Here is a 19,952-nt window from a genome sequence, read left to right as displayed (position 1 = left end):
AGCGTGGCAAGCCAGGCTGCCGGCCCCGCATGCATCACCTCCTCCCGCTCTGCCTGCAGCCTGCCTTTGCAGGATTGCAACCCGCAGCATTCACAGCTTGCTCCGTCTCTCACCACCCTCCCTTTTAGCCACGAACAAAGACGGGAGGCTTCGCAGCAGAACAGCCGGACCAGCTGGGTAAGGTTTAACCATCGTGGCCCATATGTGCTGAAATACCCAGACATATTGGGGTTGCGCTTAAAGGAACAGTCCCAACTTTCACGCAGAAAGTCGTCGCTTTTCCAAAGCGAGAGTGAAGTTTTACCTCAGGCCTTTGCAAAAAGGCTGGGTGGATTTTTAGCAAAATCTCAAAAAGGCAGAATATTTAAAGCAAGAGGTATATAAGTAAGGCTTTCAGAGTACGCAATACCTAAGGAAAATATTTTGTCTGTGTTCCTAGCTAAGGCCAAACAGGGAGAGCGACCAGAGAAAGCAACTCCTTATTTTATCAGCCCCACGCTGTGCAGAAGCACCTCCACTACATCAGTGGCTTACGGCGGCTGAAGCACGGTTTGGGTGGAAGCTGAGAGCTTGCCTTGGACCTGCCATGGACAACTTCCCTAGATCACTCTGCGTTAAAAGCCAGAACCCTATTTTGGGTTACAAAGATGGCTTTCTTGTCAGCCCTTGCTCCGATGAAGTTAACATGAAAGCTGCAGCTACACTGGATTAATTCCAGGCATTTGGTAACTGGAGACAAATCTCACTGATGCGAGGGGAACCTACGCTTCCTCCCAACATGTGAATCAGAGCCATCATTTCAGTGCACACTGCTTGAGTAACTCTTAAAGTGCATCTCCTCTGTGTAAGGTGGACGATTTGGTACAGGTAAAAAATGAGACAGGAATGATAATGCAACATCATCTGTCACAGCCTGGGAAACCCCAACACAGGATAAACTGGGAATGAACGGAAAAACACAAAGCTGCGCAGAAAGGCTGTATTTCCAGTGGTCTAAGGTAAGAGAGTGGACAGCGGATACCTCAGAGGAAAGGCAGCAGCATCTTGGACTGAAAGAAGAGAAAGGGGCCGGGACACCCAGGCTGGGTGCTGTGCCAGGGCAGCCACAGGGCTGCCTTCCCCCCGGCCAGGCCTTTGGCTCTGCCCCCTGCCCCATGGGGGATCGCCCTGGCAACTCCCATGAAGCTCTCACTCCTCAGGTGGTGTTCTTGTATGCTTAGGGTACCCCCCTGGGCAGCTGTGAGAGTCCTGTGACAAAAAGAAACAGCTGTTTATTTGAAAACAGGTCCAATTTAATGAACCAGGGCTATTATACAATACTTAGGGGACAAGGAAAGCAAACAACCATCCTCCTCGACAGATAGCAGCTACAACCCGGATGCTTTCTCACAGGGAGTGAGAAAGGTCTTTCTCACACGGTCTTTCTCTCCCCAGGCAGCAGTACAAGCGTTAAGGATCAGGGTAGGCAATGCAGGCTGTGCTAGGGCAGGAGGACAGCCTGCCTAAGTCCTTAGTGTGCATCAGGTATAATTCCATCCCCACGTACAGCCTTTTCTGTATGTGGCTGGAAAGGTCCTCTTCAGAGGAGACTGGTACCTTCTTCTCTGTGTTAGTGTATAATGTGGCAACTGAGGCACAGAGAGGTTGAAGTGACTTGCCTGGCATCACCCAGCGAGACAATGACACAACCGAAATGAACCCCACGGACTTGAGAGCGCTGGGCCAGTGCTCTGCTGTTCCCTTGGCCACACTGTTTTCTCCTCGAGGATTAAATCTCTCCTCTGGACATGAAACAGGGCACAATACCACTGCAGACTAACATGGATTGCAAAGCAAGTCACTGGTCTTCATATTACAGCAGAGCTGTGTACTTGGATGCTTTTTAGTACCCTTAGGAGATCTCTCTCAAAATTGCACATGAAGACTTCCATTAACATTACCATGCTGTTCCTCGAGGTGTGGGTGATCGTAGCAGGCACTCTGGAGTGGCACCTGATCCTTAAAACACTCTCAAGAGTGAGAATCAAATATTTGAATATAGAGACAAATATTTGATCCAAAGGCCTATGAAAGTATATGCACAAGGAACTCAGTCTATGAAGATGACTGAATTCGAGCAATGTCTGCAGAGAAACAAGGATGTCCAAGGCTCGGCCTAAGATTCCTTAGGTCAGGAATATCCTGCTAAAAGACAAAACAGGAATTTTCTTCAATTCCTGCAGCTTTCAAATATCTACTCATATCTTCATTGAATGCAGAAGAGCCACAGATTAATACAAATGGCTTTCTTCGACAGGAATTTATTATCATCTTCATTAAATCTTCATTGAGACGACCAGTGTATGTGTTTTCCTGATAGCTCCAAGGAAGTTCTTCCAGTGACGTTTCCTGAAAAGACAAAAGGTTTGCAGTGTGCCATGTTAAAAAGGACAATGGATTGCTTACAGCCGAATCTGCCTCTTCCCCTCAGGGTACTGCACAGGACGTTTGTCACCCTTGTGACTCCATCTGGGTAGAACTGACCCATCCCGAGAGCTATGTTCTTCTTCCAAAGCCCAGATCAAATCTTTCCCTGTCATGAGACCTAGCCACTCACTCAGAGCAGACTGAACAAAACCAGAGTGTAACTATTGCCAAGAAACACTGCAGAATCTTCTCCTTTGAGAACCACTTCCCACCGTGCCTTTTCTATTCCCAAGTCCTAAATCCCAAGTCTCTTGCTCTCTATTGCCTCTTCCATTCCCAAGTCTCTTTCAGTCCCATCTCCCTCAACCAAAACCGAAAGAAGCCAGCCCTGCTCCAAACACAGCTCTGATCCCATGAGAAATGTTAGATCCCATGGCGTTAGATCCAGCAGGCACTCCCCTACTGCTATTAATTAGAAGCAGAAGGTGCTCAGATGTGGTGGTGACAGGCAGCAGAGTGAAATACTGAGACAGACAGATACATAATCCTAAAAGGGAGGGTGCACGAGTCAGTGCTGGACTACAACAAACCTGCTGAGAGAAGAGAAGAAAGGGAGATATGTACACACGGGGCAGACAGTGTTGACAGGGGTCAGGTGAGTTTCTTGCCCTTCAGTGATTGAGTTTCAAGACCTCCTCACACTCTTGAGACAGCACTGTCCTGAAAAGGGTATTTAAGCTATGTCACCAGAGGCAATTACTGGTCACGCTCCTATGAAGTAGCTGAGGGGGTGCCTAAATCACAAGTACTTTTCTCTATACCCAATCTCAACTTGCCGAGGCCATATGTGGAACATAATGTATGAGGCAGATCCACCATGAGAGATACAAAAAGTGATTCATCTGAGAAACTAAAAATGCAATGGGATTCATTCCCTTAGCATAAATAATTCTTTCTATATCCTCCCTGCAATGAATCCTCATTTCTGAGGGAAGTAATTTTCAACCACCAAATCTGTGCAGAACACAGGCAACTTTGGGACCAAATGGAAATGAAAAAGACTGCTCAAAATGTAAGACCACTGAGAGGTATGCCCTCATCCCATGGATTTGGCAGAAAAAGTAATTTTACAGGGGGGAAACAACTTTAAGAAGTTTAAAAATGGGTCAGCTGGGAAAAATAATTGCTGGGAAGTTGGTGCTAACATACTAGAAGAAGAGAGCTCTAGCCATGAGCAATGAATGGAAGATAGGGACAGATTAAGGCACTGGTATTAGGAAAGAAGAAATAGTTTATTTGGTATGAGTCTCCTCAAGTCACGTTTTCTTTGCACAAATGTTTAGGTGCAACAACAACCGTCTGAAGTGGGGGGGAATAACCAACAGTGACTATGAATCAGTAGGTCCATCCCAACAGAACAGCCACCAGGGAAGTAAAGAGGAACATGCAGTGATGGTTGCTTCCCTGAAATTCTCCAGACTGGTAGCAGTGTGAGAATATATAGCGGATTTAAGAACAGCAGCTACTGGATCACAAAATACCCTTGATGACTGGAAAAGAATTAAGATCACGCCGATGGAAAAACAGATGAGGCAGAGGCTCATCCAGCACCCAGAACCCTCACACAAACATGCTTCATGCCTATTTATTTACCTGGCTTAGGACGTAAAATATTCTGATGTTCCAGTATCGAGCCAGATCCTGGAGAAGAGGTTTCAAATAAATTTTGTCAAATGTACGGAAGCAGCCAACAAGAGTTACAAAGGTTTCATCCTCTTCATCATCTGTTATGGACTGGAGGATGGGAAGCATTGGTGTAAGGCCGGTACCAGATGCCAGCATGAGGAGTTCTCCATGCTAACAACAAAACAGAGAATTTTGAATGAGCTGTGGTGACTGGAAACGGATGTGCTCGTGGTCAGTTCCTCCTTGCTGCCACACTGGTAAAGGGCCCCTCAAAAGAGAACATATCAGAAGGTCATGAACTGGTAAATTCAAAGGATTTTTCTGTAAAGGATTACAGCTAGCACTTTCAGGGTTTATCTGTCAAATCTAACAAAACTGTATTTTACGCAAATATAAAGATTTATCCTAACTTTAGCCTTGATTTCAGTTAATTTATATTTCAGTTTCAATTCTGCAGTACACTTTGCTGACCCACTGTGTGTTGTTTTCCCACTGGAAATGATCCCTGTGTTTATCTTGGGTGCTGCAAAGTGAAATCCTGAATGTTCTCTGGAGGAAATGATTTTCTGGAGGAAATGTTCTCTGGAGGTTTCTTCTCCATCCTGATCCACGTATCTTCCTGGTGCATTATCTCACTTTTCTCAAAGAGCTACAAGCAACACATAGTGCTTCCTACCTGCAAGGGGGGACATTCACTCTACTTGTGATAGGGATGTTCAGGCAGTAAGGTGCTGTGTGTAGGAGGACAGAAGGTTCCCAACACCTTCCCCAGCTGCCAGCCAGTGCACCAATGCCAGAAGTGGGACTTAAGCCCTTATTAAGCCCTCAGAGGCTGCTTGTGATCTGTTTTGACTGAGCAGTTTATTGTGAATGGATCTGATCTGCCTGAATCTGAGTCCTATTCTACTGGCAGCAAATAGAAATAAAAGAAAATTTTACTACAAAACTAATATTAGGGACCTATGTTATAATTCCTAAATAATAAACAGTTCTTCTACAGCAAGTTGTTTTGAAGATTGCTCAGGTGCTTTGCAAACTGCATGTACACAGATCACCCAGACAGCCCCTGAACGCAGCCACTTCTAGGCATGACTGCCATGTTCTGTCCCAAATGATTATCTGGAAGCTTTTAAGAGGAGAAGGGAACAGTAGCCTCAAACAGCAGGGAGAGTATTTCAGGAAGCAGAACACAATTGCTCTGCATGGAGCTCGGCCACTGGGATTTTACAGCCTTATTTTTGTTGGGGGAAAAAAAAAGAAGAAAAAACAACAAAGCTTTGGGATCTTAATGACCAGTGTTTCAATTTTGCTCCTCATTTGAAAGGTCAGAATTAAGTAACCAAATTAGTATGTGTGAGAAGCCTTCCCCTGACACTGGATCTGCCTTTCTTTGCAGCGAGCCTGGTATCAGCAGGTGGGATCAACATTTGCAGAGTGGCTGGGTGACGCGACACCTCACTGGAGCTGCTACAGTTCAGGGAATACCCAAGAGAGAAAAAGATCAACACCTCCCCTTCACTCATGCTCAGTCACAAAACAGCAATGTGGTTCAAAAAAGGCAAAAACGGATCCACACTCATTGCTGGTGCAAAATAAGTTCCCTTTGTTAAACGCATCAGGAACTTCTAATGCGAGTGATGAACAGAGAGCCTTGCTAATATTTTCCAGTCTCCCACCCACCTCCCTCTCCTCTTCCTTCTTAAATATTCTGCAGCTCAATAAGGTGTACTTTCTCCAACTGACTGGTAATGCTGTAGCACTGTACAGTAACCCAGGAAGTCCCTAAAATAATCATGAAAACAATAATCAAATTGATGTCTTCCCTTCAGAGTATTAAACAAAGCTAGCTGCCACAAGCTGAAACATCCTATGTCTCTTAGGGAACTAACCTTATTAGGTTGATATGGGAACCCTCCAAACGGCCCACGCCAAAAGACCATGTCTCCTTTTTTCCACGTTTTTATGTATTGTGACATTAGCCCAGCTTCATAGCACTAATAAAAAACATTGCACAAAAGAAAAGAATAATTATACTCCATTGGAAAGTTTCCCAGCTTAAAGTCAATTATAGAGTTATCTACATTTATATAAGAAGGGGGCAAAAAAAATTTCATGCATTTAAAAAGAAAGAAAGATCATTCTATTTGAAAAATAACTCAAAGTTATACCCAAAACAAAGACATTTAAATTAAATCATATTAGATCAATTCCAGCTTGACTATAACATAAACACAACCCACTCTCATGCAGTCTGAATTTCCAAAACTGGAAAAAGCTTATCGGAGTTCTTGCTTACAAAGCACACAGAGAAGAGTGTCTTGAATGCAAAGCACAGTCCAAGCCTTCAAGTGTACTTCAAATCTCAGGGTATGGGGTCTGGAAATGCCCTGTGGGTACTGATAGTTATATAAACACTGCATAGCTCTTGCTTTATTTCAGTCTCTCAGATGCTGTGTTTATACAATTAGTGACCCAAAGTCAGGTTTCTCATTTATAAAACTCTTGTTTCCAGAACAGATCATCTGGATGCTAAGGGATGCCTTCGCATTTTCAAAAAAATGTTAATTTGGGCCTCGCGGAAGAAAAACATTAGCAAAATCTGCCTTACTTTCTACCAGGCACAAACAATATTATCTAAGCTTTTGCCTGCAGGAATGCTAACCTCACTCATGACTGATGAGGAAGTGTTAGTGCTTGCTAGAAACAGAGAAGCAAGGAGAGGCTGGAAAACGAAGGGCTCATCCAAGCAGTCCTGTTGCTATGTGCTATAGGTATGTTATGTGTAACCACTTTATGGTTAATGAGAACAAACATGCACAGAAGAACAGCCACAGTCTATGGGATCTGGCCGGAGAACAAGGGCTGGTCCAAACAGCAAGAGCAGATAAGCCCAACAATTGCAGCAGACAACTGGTCTCGCACAGAGGCGATGCCACTGATAAGCCTGAGGAAGAGCAACACAACCACAGGACAGAAGATGAGATGTGATATAAGCCTTTGAAGACTCCAGCTCATATGAGAGAAGCGTATTTTGGGGTATTTTCTGCACGCGCATTGGACAGAAGCCCAGCTCCACACCCCAGTGCCTTGGCTGGCCACCAAGCTGCACTGCAGGCAAACAAAATTGGTGAACCACAAAGAAGCTACGAAAAAGTGAGTGAGCGTGTGCTTGTGCTTGCAAGCAGTGTTAGCTAATAAAGAACAAAGATGCCCCTTCCCTCCTTAACAACCTCACTTAAACAAGATACCTGAAGTACTAAAAACTGTTAGCACCAGCTGTTACATTCAAAAGATAAACGCATAACATAGATACATCCAGGCTCTGAGTTACTGTCAGAAACATTTTACGTTCAGAGAGCTCTGGGCAGGTACTAAGTCTCATGCAAAGAGCATGCAGTTGCATAAAAGGAGCAGTATTTTATACCCACCTTCTTCAAATATATACGGAAACCCAAGGCAAGAGCAGAAAAGTCAGCCCCACTTACTGCCTATTCCCAATGGACCAGGGTAATGGAAACTAAAACAATCCTTCTTTCACCAAAATTATTTCCCAAAATTGAAGTGAGAAGTAACTGAAGTGAGAAGTGGGTTTAAAATGAATTTTTCTAAATAAAAAGAAAAAAATAATTATCTCCTGAGGGAAAACTTCTACACCCAGTTTTACATGGAGAGAAACCCTAACATTATAAAATCACTCAAAAAGAGGGTTATGCTCTGTAAATGGCAACTCCCTCACTCTTAACTGTAGTATCACAAATGCAATGCTGTAATAACAGGAGACAGAAGGGTTTTAACAGTGCTTGGATTGCATAGTAATAATAATAATATAGTACTTTCCAAAATTGCCTGAACAGTGTGAAATATACCACAATCTACAGAGTGAGTTATAAAAATGGCTACTTTACACTGGGTGTTACCAACCTCTTTTGTCACTGCCAGAGAGTAACTATAGCTCCCTTTGGGATGAAAGGTTCTATATAAAGGAAAGGTATCATTACAATCATTACTATTATTATTGAAATGCAAGACCTGTGAGTAATAAGCAAGTATACATGAAATTTCACAGTCATCCTGTGAACGTATCCTATTAATGCAACTCAAATGCAACATTTCTCTCCCCTACCACACACCAATTGCCACAAGAATGGTGAAATGACCCTCCCACAGGTGTCCTATAGCAGCTGCACACTTTTCTAAAGAACAGGGTTTGTGTTCGAACATATAATGCATAATAAACCCCAAAAATGTGAAATCCTGGAAGACGGGCAGAGGACAAGTGGTCATTCTCTGCAAGCCACCTGGGATACCCAGCACTCTGAATTTCACACCTGTACTGAAGTCTCTGTCTGCCCTGAGGAATCACTCGTGACATACAAATGCAGTATCGGAAAAATTTGCTTCAATTCAATATTCTCCACACAAAGTAATCATTTATGAGGGCCCTGCAGACTTTATTCAGACAAATTTCCAGCCAAGTTGTCCCATAAAATCCTTTTGAACTCAACCAGCATTTTGTGATGGCCTCCAGAAGGGCCAGGACACTCGTCCATAACGGGGCTCTGCCACCCCATCCAACTCAATAGGTGCAGCCCGTGCCCCTGGGCCACCGCTCTGCCCCATGGGCCATGGGGACCCTCTCAGACTGCAGGCAGCCCCAGAGCCCTGCCTGCAAATCAGAAACAGCTGGCTACTGTCCATCTACATTTTTAAACAAACTGAAATTTTTTTCTGAGGAGTGTTCTTAAAGTAAAATACAGGGGGGAGGATAAGGGCTGGGCAAAGTTTCCCCAAATCAGTGGTTCAACTGGGCTGACAACTGGGTGCAATTTCAAAGACAGATTGAAAAGGCAAAATGAAATCAAGGAAGTGGAATGGGCACCTCTTTCCCCGCTGGCAACTGCAGGCCTCCCGAGAGGCTCTCCCAAGTGCTGAACAGGGCTTATGCTGCAAAGCACTTGTTTGTGTGTCACCTTCCTCTGCTTTCAGTTTTGTGGGGAAAACTGCAATTTTTATCAGCAAAGCACAACTGCTTCAAAACAACACAGAAACAGACCTTGAGGGATTTGAGAGAGTCTCACTTGAAGTGCTGACAGCGTGCTTGGTTCCTAAAGAAAACATAGTCCCCGGCACCTTCGACTCTAATCCATATTGTACAGGCTTACTTACTTTCACTAAAACTTCAAAGTAACCTTCTGCATTCCCTGGGCTAATCGGAGTATAGGCTCGCTGGACCTCCAAACCATTCACCATTCCTCTGAGAAGAGAAATATAGGAACCCACTGTGACTTGGGTCATTGACTTGTATTACCAAACTTCTGCAGTTCTCTGGGGAGACGAGGGAGGCAGCAGGTCCTCTTCCCAACGGCCCAGCCTGTGCACAGATGCAAAACATTTCCCTTCCAGAGGTAAAAATCCAGGGGGAACATAATGGCTAAACGCACCTTTTGTTTTCCTGGTGGTGGCCCCAGCTGTACCACATATTCAGCTCATGCACACATCCCCGGAAGGATGTTTGACCTGTTTTGTGAGAAACAGCTGAATGTGCAAGACTGGCAAAGGGGAGAGAAAAATGCTTTCATGGTAAGTTTGTTATCCCTTTTGGGCTAGGGTCTACTTTCCTTTCTGTGTTCAGACAGCATCTGGTAATTAAATAATGAAAGCCAGGGCACAGCCTTGACCTGAGGTCTTGTCAATATACACTGTATTTTCCTGTAAGTCTTCTCTTTCCATAGAATATATCCACCCTGCTCCTTACTACTGACTACGGTAACTGATTGAAGTGACCAAACCTTTTCCTCTGCTGCATTATGAGAGACGGCTGAAGGGAGAAGCATGTACTTTCAGCAGCCAGCCAGCTGTACACATCAGCTGTTAACATACAAATAACATCAACAGATACAGATCAATGGTATCGTAACATGACTTTTTCTATCTGGCAATGATCACCACAGATGGCTGAAAGAGACACCAACTTTTCCCAAGTGGCTCCTTTCTGGCAAGCAATAAACTACGCAGGAGGGTTGTTTTGTTAGAAATCAGTTAGGAAATGCCTCAACACTGGGGGTAACACCCCGGGTGCTGAGTTACCCCAAGACACACAGCCTAAAATACCAAGCTCTGGGGTAAGCGCAGCTCATTGTCTTCATCCCAACATGCTGGAGTAAATCATCTGTGGTAACATCTATTCTTTGACTCTTTCTTTCTGCAAATGGATTTTCTTAATCACACCTAGTTCTTTCTGACCCACCAACGCAGGGATAATGCTGAAGAAAAATACAGCTTTGGAATGGCTTTTACCATAAAATTAGTAGAGCTAACGAGCTCACAAGTTCTTTCATCTGTGTCATTGTGGAGGTATAGAAATTATGATTTGCCTGGTATGAAGCCTTTGTCTATTGACAAAAACCTACGTATTAGATTACATAATGCAGACTGTTTAACTAGCACAGAGAACAATACCTTAACACGATATGTTGTCCTAAACTCAATCGCAGACTGCTATTTCCTGGTAATTCAAATTTGTACTGGTAGGTGTCCTCTGTTAGCTGCTCCACCGAGCTTATGTTGAATGCAGTAAATGTATCTGGATTCAGTGCTGAATTATTGCTCTGCAAGAACAACAATAAATAACTACTCGGTTAGATGGTGTCTTTTATTATTTTATTTTTCTTTGGAAGCAAACGTGTGTGCTAATTTAGTGCTGGAGATACTCAGGACTCCAGAGGAACATGTATTAAGTGCTGGGGCCCAGCACAAATTTCAGCTCTCTGCTGATTCATTATCATGTTCTGCGGCATGCATTTTCGGATCTTGAATTCCCCCCCCTTTTTTTAAATTACATTTTTACACCTTACAGCAAGGTCATCCTATTATGACTCACTGCAATCATTTTCTCATGTCTGGAAACAAACAGAAATAATACTGCTAAAAGAGCTGAGCGCTGCTTTGGGGGCAGCTTTGAAACCGACTGATGACCACTGCGAACAGGAAATATTGTTAGCTGTTTCAATGCTGATCGTTTTTGCTTGACCCAGCATAGACAATGTTATGTAAAAGGGCACTGACAAGCTTAAAATTATGCTCTGAAGACAACTACTCCGCCCCACACAATGCAGCTTTTTTCATCCTCAAAGTATGAGTCTAAAAATCATGAAAAGATGAAAAAGGTCAGCGAAATGGAGCTTCTCCGAGGAAACTGTCAGAGAAAATTGTGAATTGTTGTACCTTTCACCCATTCCCACTTTCCAGAGAGGCAGGCTCTGGCTGGCTGGGGTACCCCAGCGAGGAGAAGCTGCAGACCCAGGGCTGTAATGCGACACCAGGGCGAACTCGACACTTGGAAAAATCACATTACAGCAGGGAGAGAGCGAGCAAGGGGGAGGGTGGCTGTGAAGGCAGAGTTTGGGGAATTGCGTTTACAGCCTTCTCTTAAGACATTGCTTTAATCTATTGCTGCATCCCTCGCCCGTCACCACAACCCCACACGCTAACAAGTACGATCAAAGCACTGGCTCTAGGATGTGATGAAGATAAATTGACCTGCTCCTTCTTCTCCATGAGGAGGCTTTTGTCTTGCTTTGCTTTGGCCCTCTCCCATTGTGCAAGCTCCTTCTCATACACATCATAGATGCAGGGTTTGCAGCCGCTGCCGCAGCACTGGGATGGAGAAGGTTCCTGGGGTTTGAGAGCCAGCCAGTCATCCTCATTTCCACTCATTGTCTGCAAAACACAAGCCCTGCATCAAAAACAGCACGATGAAGAGCAGCACGTGCTCATCAGCCGAGCATTATTTGGAGAAGGACTGAGAAATCTCTCTCGAGCCTCTTGCATGCGTATCTCAGGGGACTCCGAAAACTGAAAATCTGCGAGCCTATCTGGCTCTTGCAACGCTCCATTTTCGTTCAAGTGCTCGCTGCCCCTGCCTTGTCCGGTGCAGGAATCCCAGACACCACAGCCACCGGCCCAGAGCTGCACAGCAGACCCCAGCCCAGCCTCAGGCTCTGCTTCCCAGCCTGGCTGCCCAGCCAAAGCTACCTCCAGCAGCAGCAGGCACACACTTATTCCTGCTTGTTCTGACGTGGTGATTTCCAACAAGAGTGGCCTGGTCACTTGGAGCAGAAATACCTTAAAAATCTGCAGCTCGGTCCATGAGAATGGATAACGAATCCCCACTGCCAAGACATGGCCTGCCAGAGCCTGCTTTAAAATGGGGGGAGGGCAGCGAGCTGAAAGTGGGGTTTAGAGCCAAGAGACTAGAAGCAAACGTGGTAAAGTCACAGGCAAAGAAACGAACACTGGTTTTGAGCAGATTTGAGCCTGGCTTTAAATGCAGACATGTAGGAAAGGGCAAGAAGCACAGGCAGCGTGATTTTTATCCCTTAGTGCTACCTTGCTTCAGACAGAGCTGTACTCAAACCAAATGCTCCTTAAACCAAAATCATGATGCAGGCCTCTCAGGGACTCTGCTATTTTTACACAATGGTTGGCTTAACGCTGTTCCCAATGCATTCGTATCTATATCATTTAAACAAAAGGAGGTCCAGAGGAAATTATAAAGCCACAGGTGACGGGGCTGAGGAAGAGAACACTTAGCACTTAGAGCAGCTTCATTTTCAAGGTGAATTAATTAACCAACCTTCAGCCCTGCAACGCAAATACGCTTATTCTGACGTTACGGGGGGAGAAGAGGGAACCAAAAGGCGAGTGCTCCTGCTCTCCACAGTGGCTGACGGTTCCATGCCCCCTGAGCACCCACAGCTCCACTGAGGGCTGTGAGGAGGGCAACCCCGACCAGGCCGCGGGCAGAGCCCACAGCCCCCGGGCTCAGGGCCGGCCATGTTTACAGAGTTCCGAGCACTTAGTGAGCGTGCCCGGGGGCTTGGGCACGCCGCCCCGCAGGCAGAGCAGCCCCGGCCCCCCCAGGGCCACAGGCCCAGGCTCAGGCCCCGCAGCCCCACACAGCGGGTCTGCAGACCCCCCCCAGCGCCCCTGCTCGCCAAGGGCCGGTCTCCCAACTGCCCCCCCACACGAGAGGGGAGGCGCCTTCCCCCGCCCGCCCCCTGACTTACCAACATGGCACCTGCCCTTCACCCACCGCCTCTGGGCAATTTGCCGACCCTCCCTTACCGCGGGGCGCCTGTCCGCCATTGGCAGCCGCCGCCGTCAGTCATCCAGGGTGGGAGGGGGGGCGTAAGCCCGCCCCACCGCGCTCCCGCCGTGCCGCGCGCGGCAAGATGGCGGCGGGCCGGCGTTGAGGCGGCGCCGGGAGGATGGCGGCGGCGGGGCCGATGGCGCTGAGGCGGGCGGGGGCGGCGGCGGCGGCGCGGGGCCGCGGCACCCTCCTCACCCTCCTCACCCGCGGCATCCTCACCCGCGCGGCGCCGCCTCGTCACCGCGGGCCGCTGCCGCGCACGCCCTGGACCACCCGCGGGCCGCCGCCGGAGGAGCTGGCCCGGGCGGTGGAGCGGCGGCCGGTGCGGGAGCAGGTGGAGCTGGACACCGTCACGTACGCCGGGCGGCAGCACTTCGTGCCCGGCCTGGCCCGGCCGCGCTTCCCGCGCTGGGACCGCGGCTGGCACGACCCCTGGCACTCGCCGGGGCCGCGCTACGAGGACATGCCGCTCTACAAGGAGCGCGGCTGCTACGTTTGCCACCAGCGCGTCCGCATGCTGGAAGGTACCGGCCCGGCGGCCCTTCCTTCGGGCCTCCCGGCCCGGGCCACCCCCCTCTGTCTCCCCAGCGCTGCCCCGGGCCGCGCAGCGTGTTCAAGCACTTACCTTCACCGCCAGCCAAGGTTTCTCCTCACACAGTGTGTAAAAACCCAGGCGGTGAGGAGCCCGCCCTGCCTCATGAGCTAGCTGCGCTGCCAGCCCGTTGCCAGCCTGCCTGGTGGCCCTGGTAATGCGTTTTTCCTTGGTTTTTGTTTCAAGGAGTTCGGCAAGCGCGGTGGCTCACCAAGACGAAGCTGGTGGAAGGCTTACCGCCGTCGGTGCTCAGCATCGTTGACGACTCGGCTCACCGGCTCGAGGACTACGAGGAGAGGGTCAAGTGTGCGATCTCGCACGCACGGCTCTGGGACACGACAGAAGTTGCTCCCAGGAGAGAACATTATTGGTAAGTCCTCGGTTGTAGGGAAAACCTCTCTGCTGCATGGTCATGGCTTTAGCGTAAGCCGGTCATCAAGCTTATGAACGTCAGTTCTTACGAACTCGTCAACTTAAGAAGAAGTTTTTACCACTACAAAGAAAATTCATACATAGACCTACTGTTGAGAGATTCACTTACTGTGCGAAACCGTTAGACCCTTTGTATCGGGTTGTCAGCTTGTAAAACAAACAAAACAAACAACAACCACCAAAAACCCCAGTTCTGAATGTTGATGGTAGTACCAGTGTAAACACGTACTCTACATTAAAGCTTCTTTCAGGCCAAGGTCTGTGTTTCAACTTGAGATCTACCTCTAGCTGATGCAGAAAGTCAATTTTTGAATCAGTAATGGTAAGCATTACCTCTGCCAACTTGGAACAGGACTGTTGTGTGGGATATTAATCTGAAATCTGTGTTAGCTGTTTGGAAGTGTTATGCTATTATACGTTTTGTAACTGTAACATACAGTAAAGTTACAGCCTTCATGTCCCAGAAGCATCTGCGTGCCATTATGATCACATTTTTTATGTAACTATTTTTTTTTTCCTCATTCTAAAGCCCAGTACTGTTTGAAGACTTGCTGCATATATGTCGGTTAATGTCTATGAAGTATCCTTCTCTGACTAAAAGAATGTTGGCTAGAAACTACAAGATATCAGCTACGTGGGAAAGAGGTTAGTTGCTGCTATGGTGGAAGCATTTAGATCTTTTCATTCATATAAGAGGGGTAACGAAGCCGCTAGCTTTAAGGCTGAGGAATTGGAGAAAATGAAACAATTTCTGGAACCAAGTAATTCTTTCAGTTTTAAATAGTGCTGTAAGGATGGGCAGCCTTGGAAGATGGCAGGATACTTGCCCTGAGGAGATTATTAGGGCGTTAGACAACGTGAACAAGATGGTAGGAGAAGAGAACTAGCGTCTTAGAACTGATTGTTTATTTTTTTGTGTCCAAAACCTGTGCTGCTGTTTTTCTACATATGTTTAGTTAAAAAACTAACACCAGCAATTAACGTTGGTATTTTAGAAGAACCACCTACAGCTGAGCTACTATATAAGTTTAGTTTGGAGGTGAGGAGAGAGAATGAGCCTTGCAGAATAACGACTTACCAGAGTGCTGCTGCCCAAAAGGAAATGTACATCTTTCCCTAATGTTATTTCGGCAATGTTTGAATGTAGCGTAATTTCCCTCCCCAGAATCCATTCTTCTTCAGGTCCGTGGCCTGAATGGAATACTTATGAACTCTATGGCCCCAATATCACCAGTAGCCTCCAAGGAGGAGATACTGGCCACTGAAGAACATGTTCTGGAGACCTTCTATCCCATCTCTCCTACAATTGATCTTCAGGAAGTTAATGTGTACAAAGAGCTCAACGATACAGGTAAATCTAGCCGTTGATAATAATTTTCTGTCAGACTAAGTGTTGGGGTTACCCTGGCGTCCTTGCCCTTCTGCGAGACAGCTGTGGGTAGGAGGTGGATGGGAGTGAGGGGACACAGTAGCTGGGCACAGGGTGTGCAGTGCAAGCGCTCCAGACCTGTGGCAAGTATATTGTGGCCTAAGCAGGACTGCGGAGAAGAGCTTAAATCTCAGCAAATTAACAGTTCCTGAAGATAGGGGAGAAAACATCGTCTGTGTAGTCTCTCACTGAACAATTCCTGACATGATTATCTGCCATTTAGGTTTTAGAGATGGTTATCCGTACTCTCATCCTCACACTCTGTTCTTCCTGGAATCGGCCAACATTCGTCCTAACAGGTTCAGACCAGAACAACTTCGTGCTAAAATGCTGATGTTTGCTTTTGGCAATGCGCTGGCAAAGGCTAAGGTGCTGTACGGGGTACGTATTGGAGGCTGCTGCTGACTTGCTGGGCCTTTGTTCTTTCTCTAAAGCTGCAGCTAGTGGAAAGAGTCATGATGTTCCCTTGCTGTGGCATGTTACAGTAGTTTTTAGATCTGAGCTTCCCAGTCCAGAGGTCTAACTCTAACCTTCAGGTATGGTTCTGCTAATCCAGAAAAAGATCTCTCAGCAATGAGCGTGTTGGTGATGTAACATGCATTAGAGTGGTAATGGGTAGGAACCAGGGAGTAGGTTCAAGTGTAAAACTCTAACCCATCCCACAGCTCAGTATGTAAATTGATACTTCATTGCTGGCTGAAGGAGGAATTTTAATTAAAATACAAAATCTACATTCAAAACTTGTTTGACTAGAGTAATTTTCTGGGCAAGGTAACAATACATTTATTAAAATCTTGGCTTTAAACCAAGTAGAAAACGCAGAATCAGCAAGTACTCATACAGTTTCTGTGGTAACTGGCTTTTTAAACATTCTTCCCTCCACCTTCTTTCCTAGAATGATCCCAAGGTTTTGGAGCAGCCAGTAGTGGTGCAAAGCATTGGCACAGATGGCCAGCTCTTCCAGTTCATGGTGTTCCAGTTAAATACAACAGACCTTGTCTCTAGTGATGGCATAAAAAATCTAGTCTGGATTGACTCTGATCAGAATCTGTATGAAAAAGCCCAATGCACTCCAGAAGTCAAGAAGAGAGTTGTTACGGTAAGCAAAACTTGGGAAATGGTCCTGGAGATCCTACACTTTCACCTCTGCTGGAGGTTTGGGAGCGGGCGTAGAGCTGCAGAGCGGGTTTTAAACCAGCTGAAGGGACCTGACACAGGCACTGGCCTCGTTCTTACTGGAGCAGGTGTTACTGATAGGGAGGATTTGTAGTGCTGATGTACCGCATAGCGTGCAAGCCACATGCCAAGCTTAGTATGAACTCCTACATAAAGATATCCCCATCTGTAATCTACCATCTCATAATATGCTTGTTTAAAATCAGCTCGTGCTCTGATGAAGGAATTGCTTACATGCAACTGTCAGCTTCGCCGTAGAGTAAATAGAGCACAGTGCTGTCAGCCCTGGTTACGCTGGGAGGGCGTCTCAGTTTGATGGGCAAAGGGTTTATGCCAGCTGAGATGTATACCAGTGGAAGTACCCACACACAAACCCGTCTGGGGAGGGAGAGCACAATTTGGAAGCTGCTGCGTCTGAAGTCTTTTGCTCAAGCGTATTTAAAGCCGTTGTTTGTCTACATTAATCACTTCACTGCAAACTGAGCATCCATGTCTCTTTCTCTGCAGAAGCCCGCTGGAATATATGGCTTTCAGCCAGACACATTCAAGAAGTTTCTGGCACTGTATCTGCATGGAACTGTGTGAAATTCAGCTCAAATGAAAATACTTCACCAACTGTACCTGCTGCTTCTTTTTGCCAGAACCATCACATAATTAAAGAAAGGTGGATTAATTTACTTTAAAAAATAAATTACATTGTTACTGAAAGTAAAAGTTTTTTAAAACTAAATCGTGCATGAAGAAACTCTTTCATTTTAGGGTCTCCCCTCTGGATTTGGGTTAGAGAGAGTCATCAAATGCATCCTCCTGCACTCTTCCACTGTTGCCTAGAAAAAACATCAGCCAGTCATTATTCCTCTGTGCAGGTTCTGCTCTCCGTGTGCTTTTGCACAGAGCTAGACTCAAACCTATTTTCTGAGTTTGCTTTGAGTACCTCTGAATGCAGTGTATGTAGAAGAGACTTACAAAGCTTCAAGAGGGGAGCCTGAGACATGAGCCTTTTTCATTTTGCCTGGCTTTTACTTTGTTTTACTCCTGCCTGCTTTGGGATGTGTCGTGCTGCCCTGCGCTTGGTTCCCAAAGCACTTAATCGGTGAGATTGCTTTGTTGGATCTATACAACCACAGTTCTTTTATCCCCCAGTCCTGGATGAAGAGACCTATCCATTTTGGGAAAGTGGTGTAGAATGTAGCGTGAAACTTTGGTGCCTGGTAGCTGGTATTTGCCGCTAAAAACACAAAGGAAGAATTTCTTCCTGCCACACAGAGTTAACTGAGCAGCAAGCATATTCTTTTTAAGATGGGGGGATTAGTGTGGTTTTTGTAAAATGAAAGCTAAATTAGCTCCAGCCAAATGTAGAATGTTTTGCAGTTCTGCACTGAAACCCTCCAGCACATGGGAAGGAATAGGACAGCCTGCGCTATTTTAAGGTGCGGAAGAGCATATTTCCAAGAAATTAATCTCACTTCAGTGTCTTGTGTCAGAGACTGGTCTGTGCTTTGTGATCTCTGGCCATCTGGATGAACACCCCAGTTGTGTGTTCCAGTCTCGATCCATCAGACAGCTCTGCTCTGCAGGTTTCAGAAAACAGACTTACGCTAGTCAAATTTGAGCTCAGCAGTTGCACCCAGTAAATTGGGATGTATCGGCTGCAAGTTAAATTAACAAATCCCTCAACAGTTAGGAGAAAATGCTCGAAAGAGAAATAATCTAGTAAGCGTTGCATTGATCTAAATCATGTTAATTCTGCCTGCTCCAGGGATGCCTAATTCAGCTCATCGATTTAAATCTGCTCAGATCTATTATTTGCACCCAGTTATTTAGGAATATATTTTAATACACTCATGCTCTGTGGAGGCTGTTCCGGTAGGTGTTTCTCAGGCTGTTGGCTCTCTGCTATGTTACCCGGACCCTGCTGAACAGCTCTAGGCAACAGCCCTCGGACTATTGACATCCCCTCGCCCTTCCAGCTTTGGGTCACTACCCGTCTTAGGGAGGAAACCCTGTAGGGCAGCCAGGCGCTGTGTTAACATTCCTGAGCAGAGCGGTTTCACTAAGGAAGCGTGATCAAGAGTGGCTGTGGGGGAGAGAGGGCGTGGAGAAGTGAAACGCCTCACGTGCTTCTAGTAGATGTGGAAATCTGTGAAGATGGTCTACGTGGGAAAGAGCCAAAGTCCCTTTAGATGCTTTTACCTCTCAACAAAGACATCTCTATTAGGACAGGCAATAGAAGAGGAGAAACTAAGCGAAGCTGGAGTCCTGCTGTCTCCAACACTGAGCAGAGGCAAAGCATGAGCAGAGGGAGAGATGGATGAAGGCAGAACAAAGGCAATTTTGAAAAATGGCAGAAACAGTAAGACAGGGGACAGTCAGCAGGGGAATGAGGCTTCAGCAGGTTACAAGAGGCGTCAGGAAGCCACTTGAGATGAGGGGACCATACATGAGCATGCAAGACCATGTTCCTGGTTTGCTCAGGGCACAGCTGATCTCGCCTGCGGTGAGGGAAGCGGTATTCATGTGTTGCTAGAAGGAGCAGCTGATCCTTGTGCTGGGTAAGCTCCTCTGAGGTCCAGGAGAGGAGCTCGGGGTGGGGAGAGCAGGGCTCCCGGCTTGGCACCTGGGGCAGATGCTCAGGTTGGTCCGTCGTGGTGCAGGTACGAAGTCCGTGAACCAAGCAGCCCCTGCAGAGCAGCCCCCCTACCACAGGCAGCCGTGCACACGTGTGTGGTGTCCTGCTGGTCTTCCCAAGCACGCTACACATGGTTCACCCGCTCGTTCCTCCGGTGTGACCTGCTGGAATTAGCCCAGCTGAGGGAGGTGGGACGGAGAGCAGGACAATGGGTCACAGAGGCACATCTGGGTTGGCATCAATAAATTATGAAGGCTTGTCAGCAGATGAATGGCATTACCTCAGCACGGACCAAGAACCAGGCATTAACTTTTAATGAGTGGCAGCCGGGGGAAGCAGAACATGCGAGAACAGGGTGGCTGGAGCCTGAGATGAAGACCTGGTGGTGCCTGGCTGCGCAGAGGAGAGCTCTGCAGCCGCTGGTGCAGGATCTGGCCCCCAGCCTGCCATG

General features: G+C 46.8%; 2 protein-coding genes across 7 annotated transcripts; one reads left to right on the top strand and one right to left on the bottom strand.

Annotated features, from left to right (window-relative positions):
• Positions 1-1,236: 1,236 nt before the first annotated feature.
• Positions 1,237-13,295, bottom strand: CYB5RL (cytochrome b5 reductase like). 6 transcript variants are annotated; one of them, XM_072867875.1, is made up of 7 exons: positions 13,219-13,272; positions 11,632-11,811; positions 10,552-10,700; positions 9,259-9,346; positions 5,982-6,086; positions 4,060-4,263; positions 1,238-2,388 (listed from the first exon to the last, which is right to left on the bottom strand). In XM_072867875.1, exons 1-7 carry the CDS (start codon positions 13,237-13,239, stop codon positions 2,185-2,187), a joined length of 951 nt encoding a protein of 316 aa, XP_072723976.1. In that variant the 5' UTR covers positions 13,240-13,272; the 3' UTR covers positions 1,238-2,184. The 6 variants fall into 6 exon arrangements, with proteins under 6 accessions (XP_072723982.1, XP_072723976.1, XP_072723979.1 ...); XM_072867878.1 differs by lacking the exon at positions 13,219-13,272 and adding an exon at positions 13,161-13,214 and having other exon boundaries at positions 11,632-11,827; XM_072867879.1 differs by lacking the exon at positions 13,219-13,272 and adding an exon at positions 12,728-12,935.
• A 4-nt stretch (positions 13,296-13,299) lies between these two features.
• MRPL37 (mitochondrial ribosomal protein L37) lies at positions 13,300-17,571 on the top strand. Its single transcript, XM_072867874.1, has 7 exons — positions 13,300-13,767; positions 14,022-14,205; positions 14,797-14,912; positions 15,433-15,618; positions 15,920-16,077; positions 16,592-16,795; positions 17,380-17,571. Exons 1-7 carry the CDS (start codon positions 13,362-13,364, stop codon positions 17,455-17,457), a joined length of 1,332 nt encoding a protein of 443 aa, XP_072723975.1. The 5' UTR covers positions 13,300-13,361; the 3' UTR covers positions 17,458-17,571.
• The last annotated feature ends 2,381 nt before the right edge of the window (positions 17,572-19,952 follow it).

The sequence above is a fragment of the Ciconia boyciana genome, chromosome 7 (assembly GCF_034638445.1).
Source record: "Ciconia boyciana chromosome 7, ASM3463844v1, whole genome shotgun sequence".
Classification (NCBI taxonomy): Eukaryota; Metazoa; Chordata; class Aves; order Ciconiiformes; family Ciconiidae; genus Ciconia; species Ciconia boyciana.
This window is presented reverse-complemented; position numbering and strand designations above follow the sequence as displayed.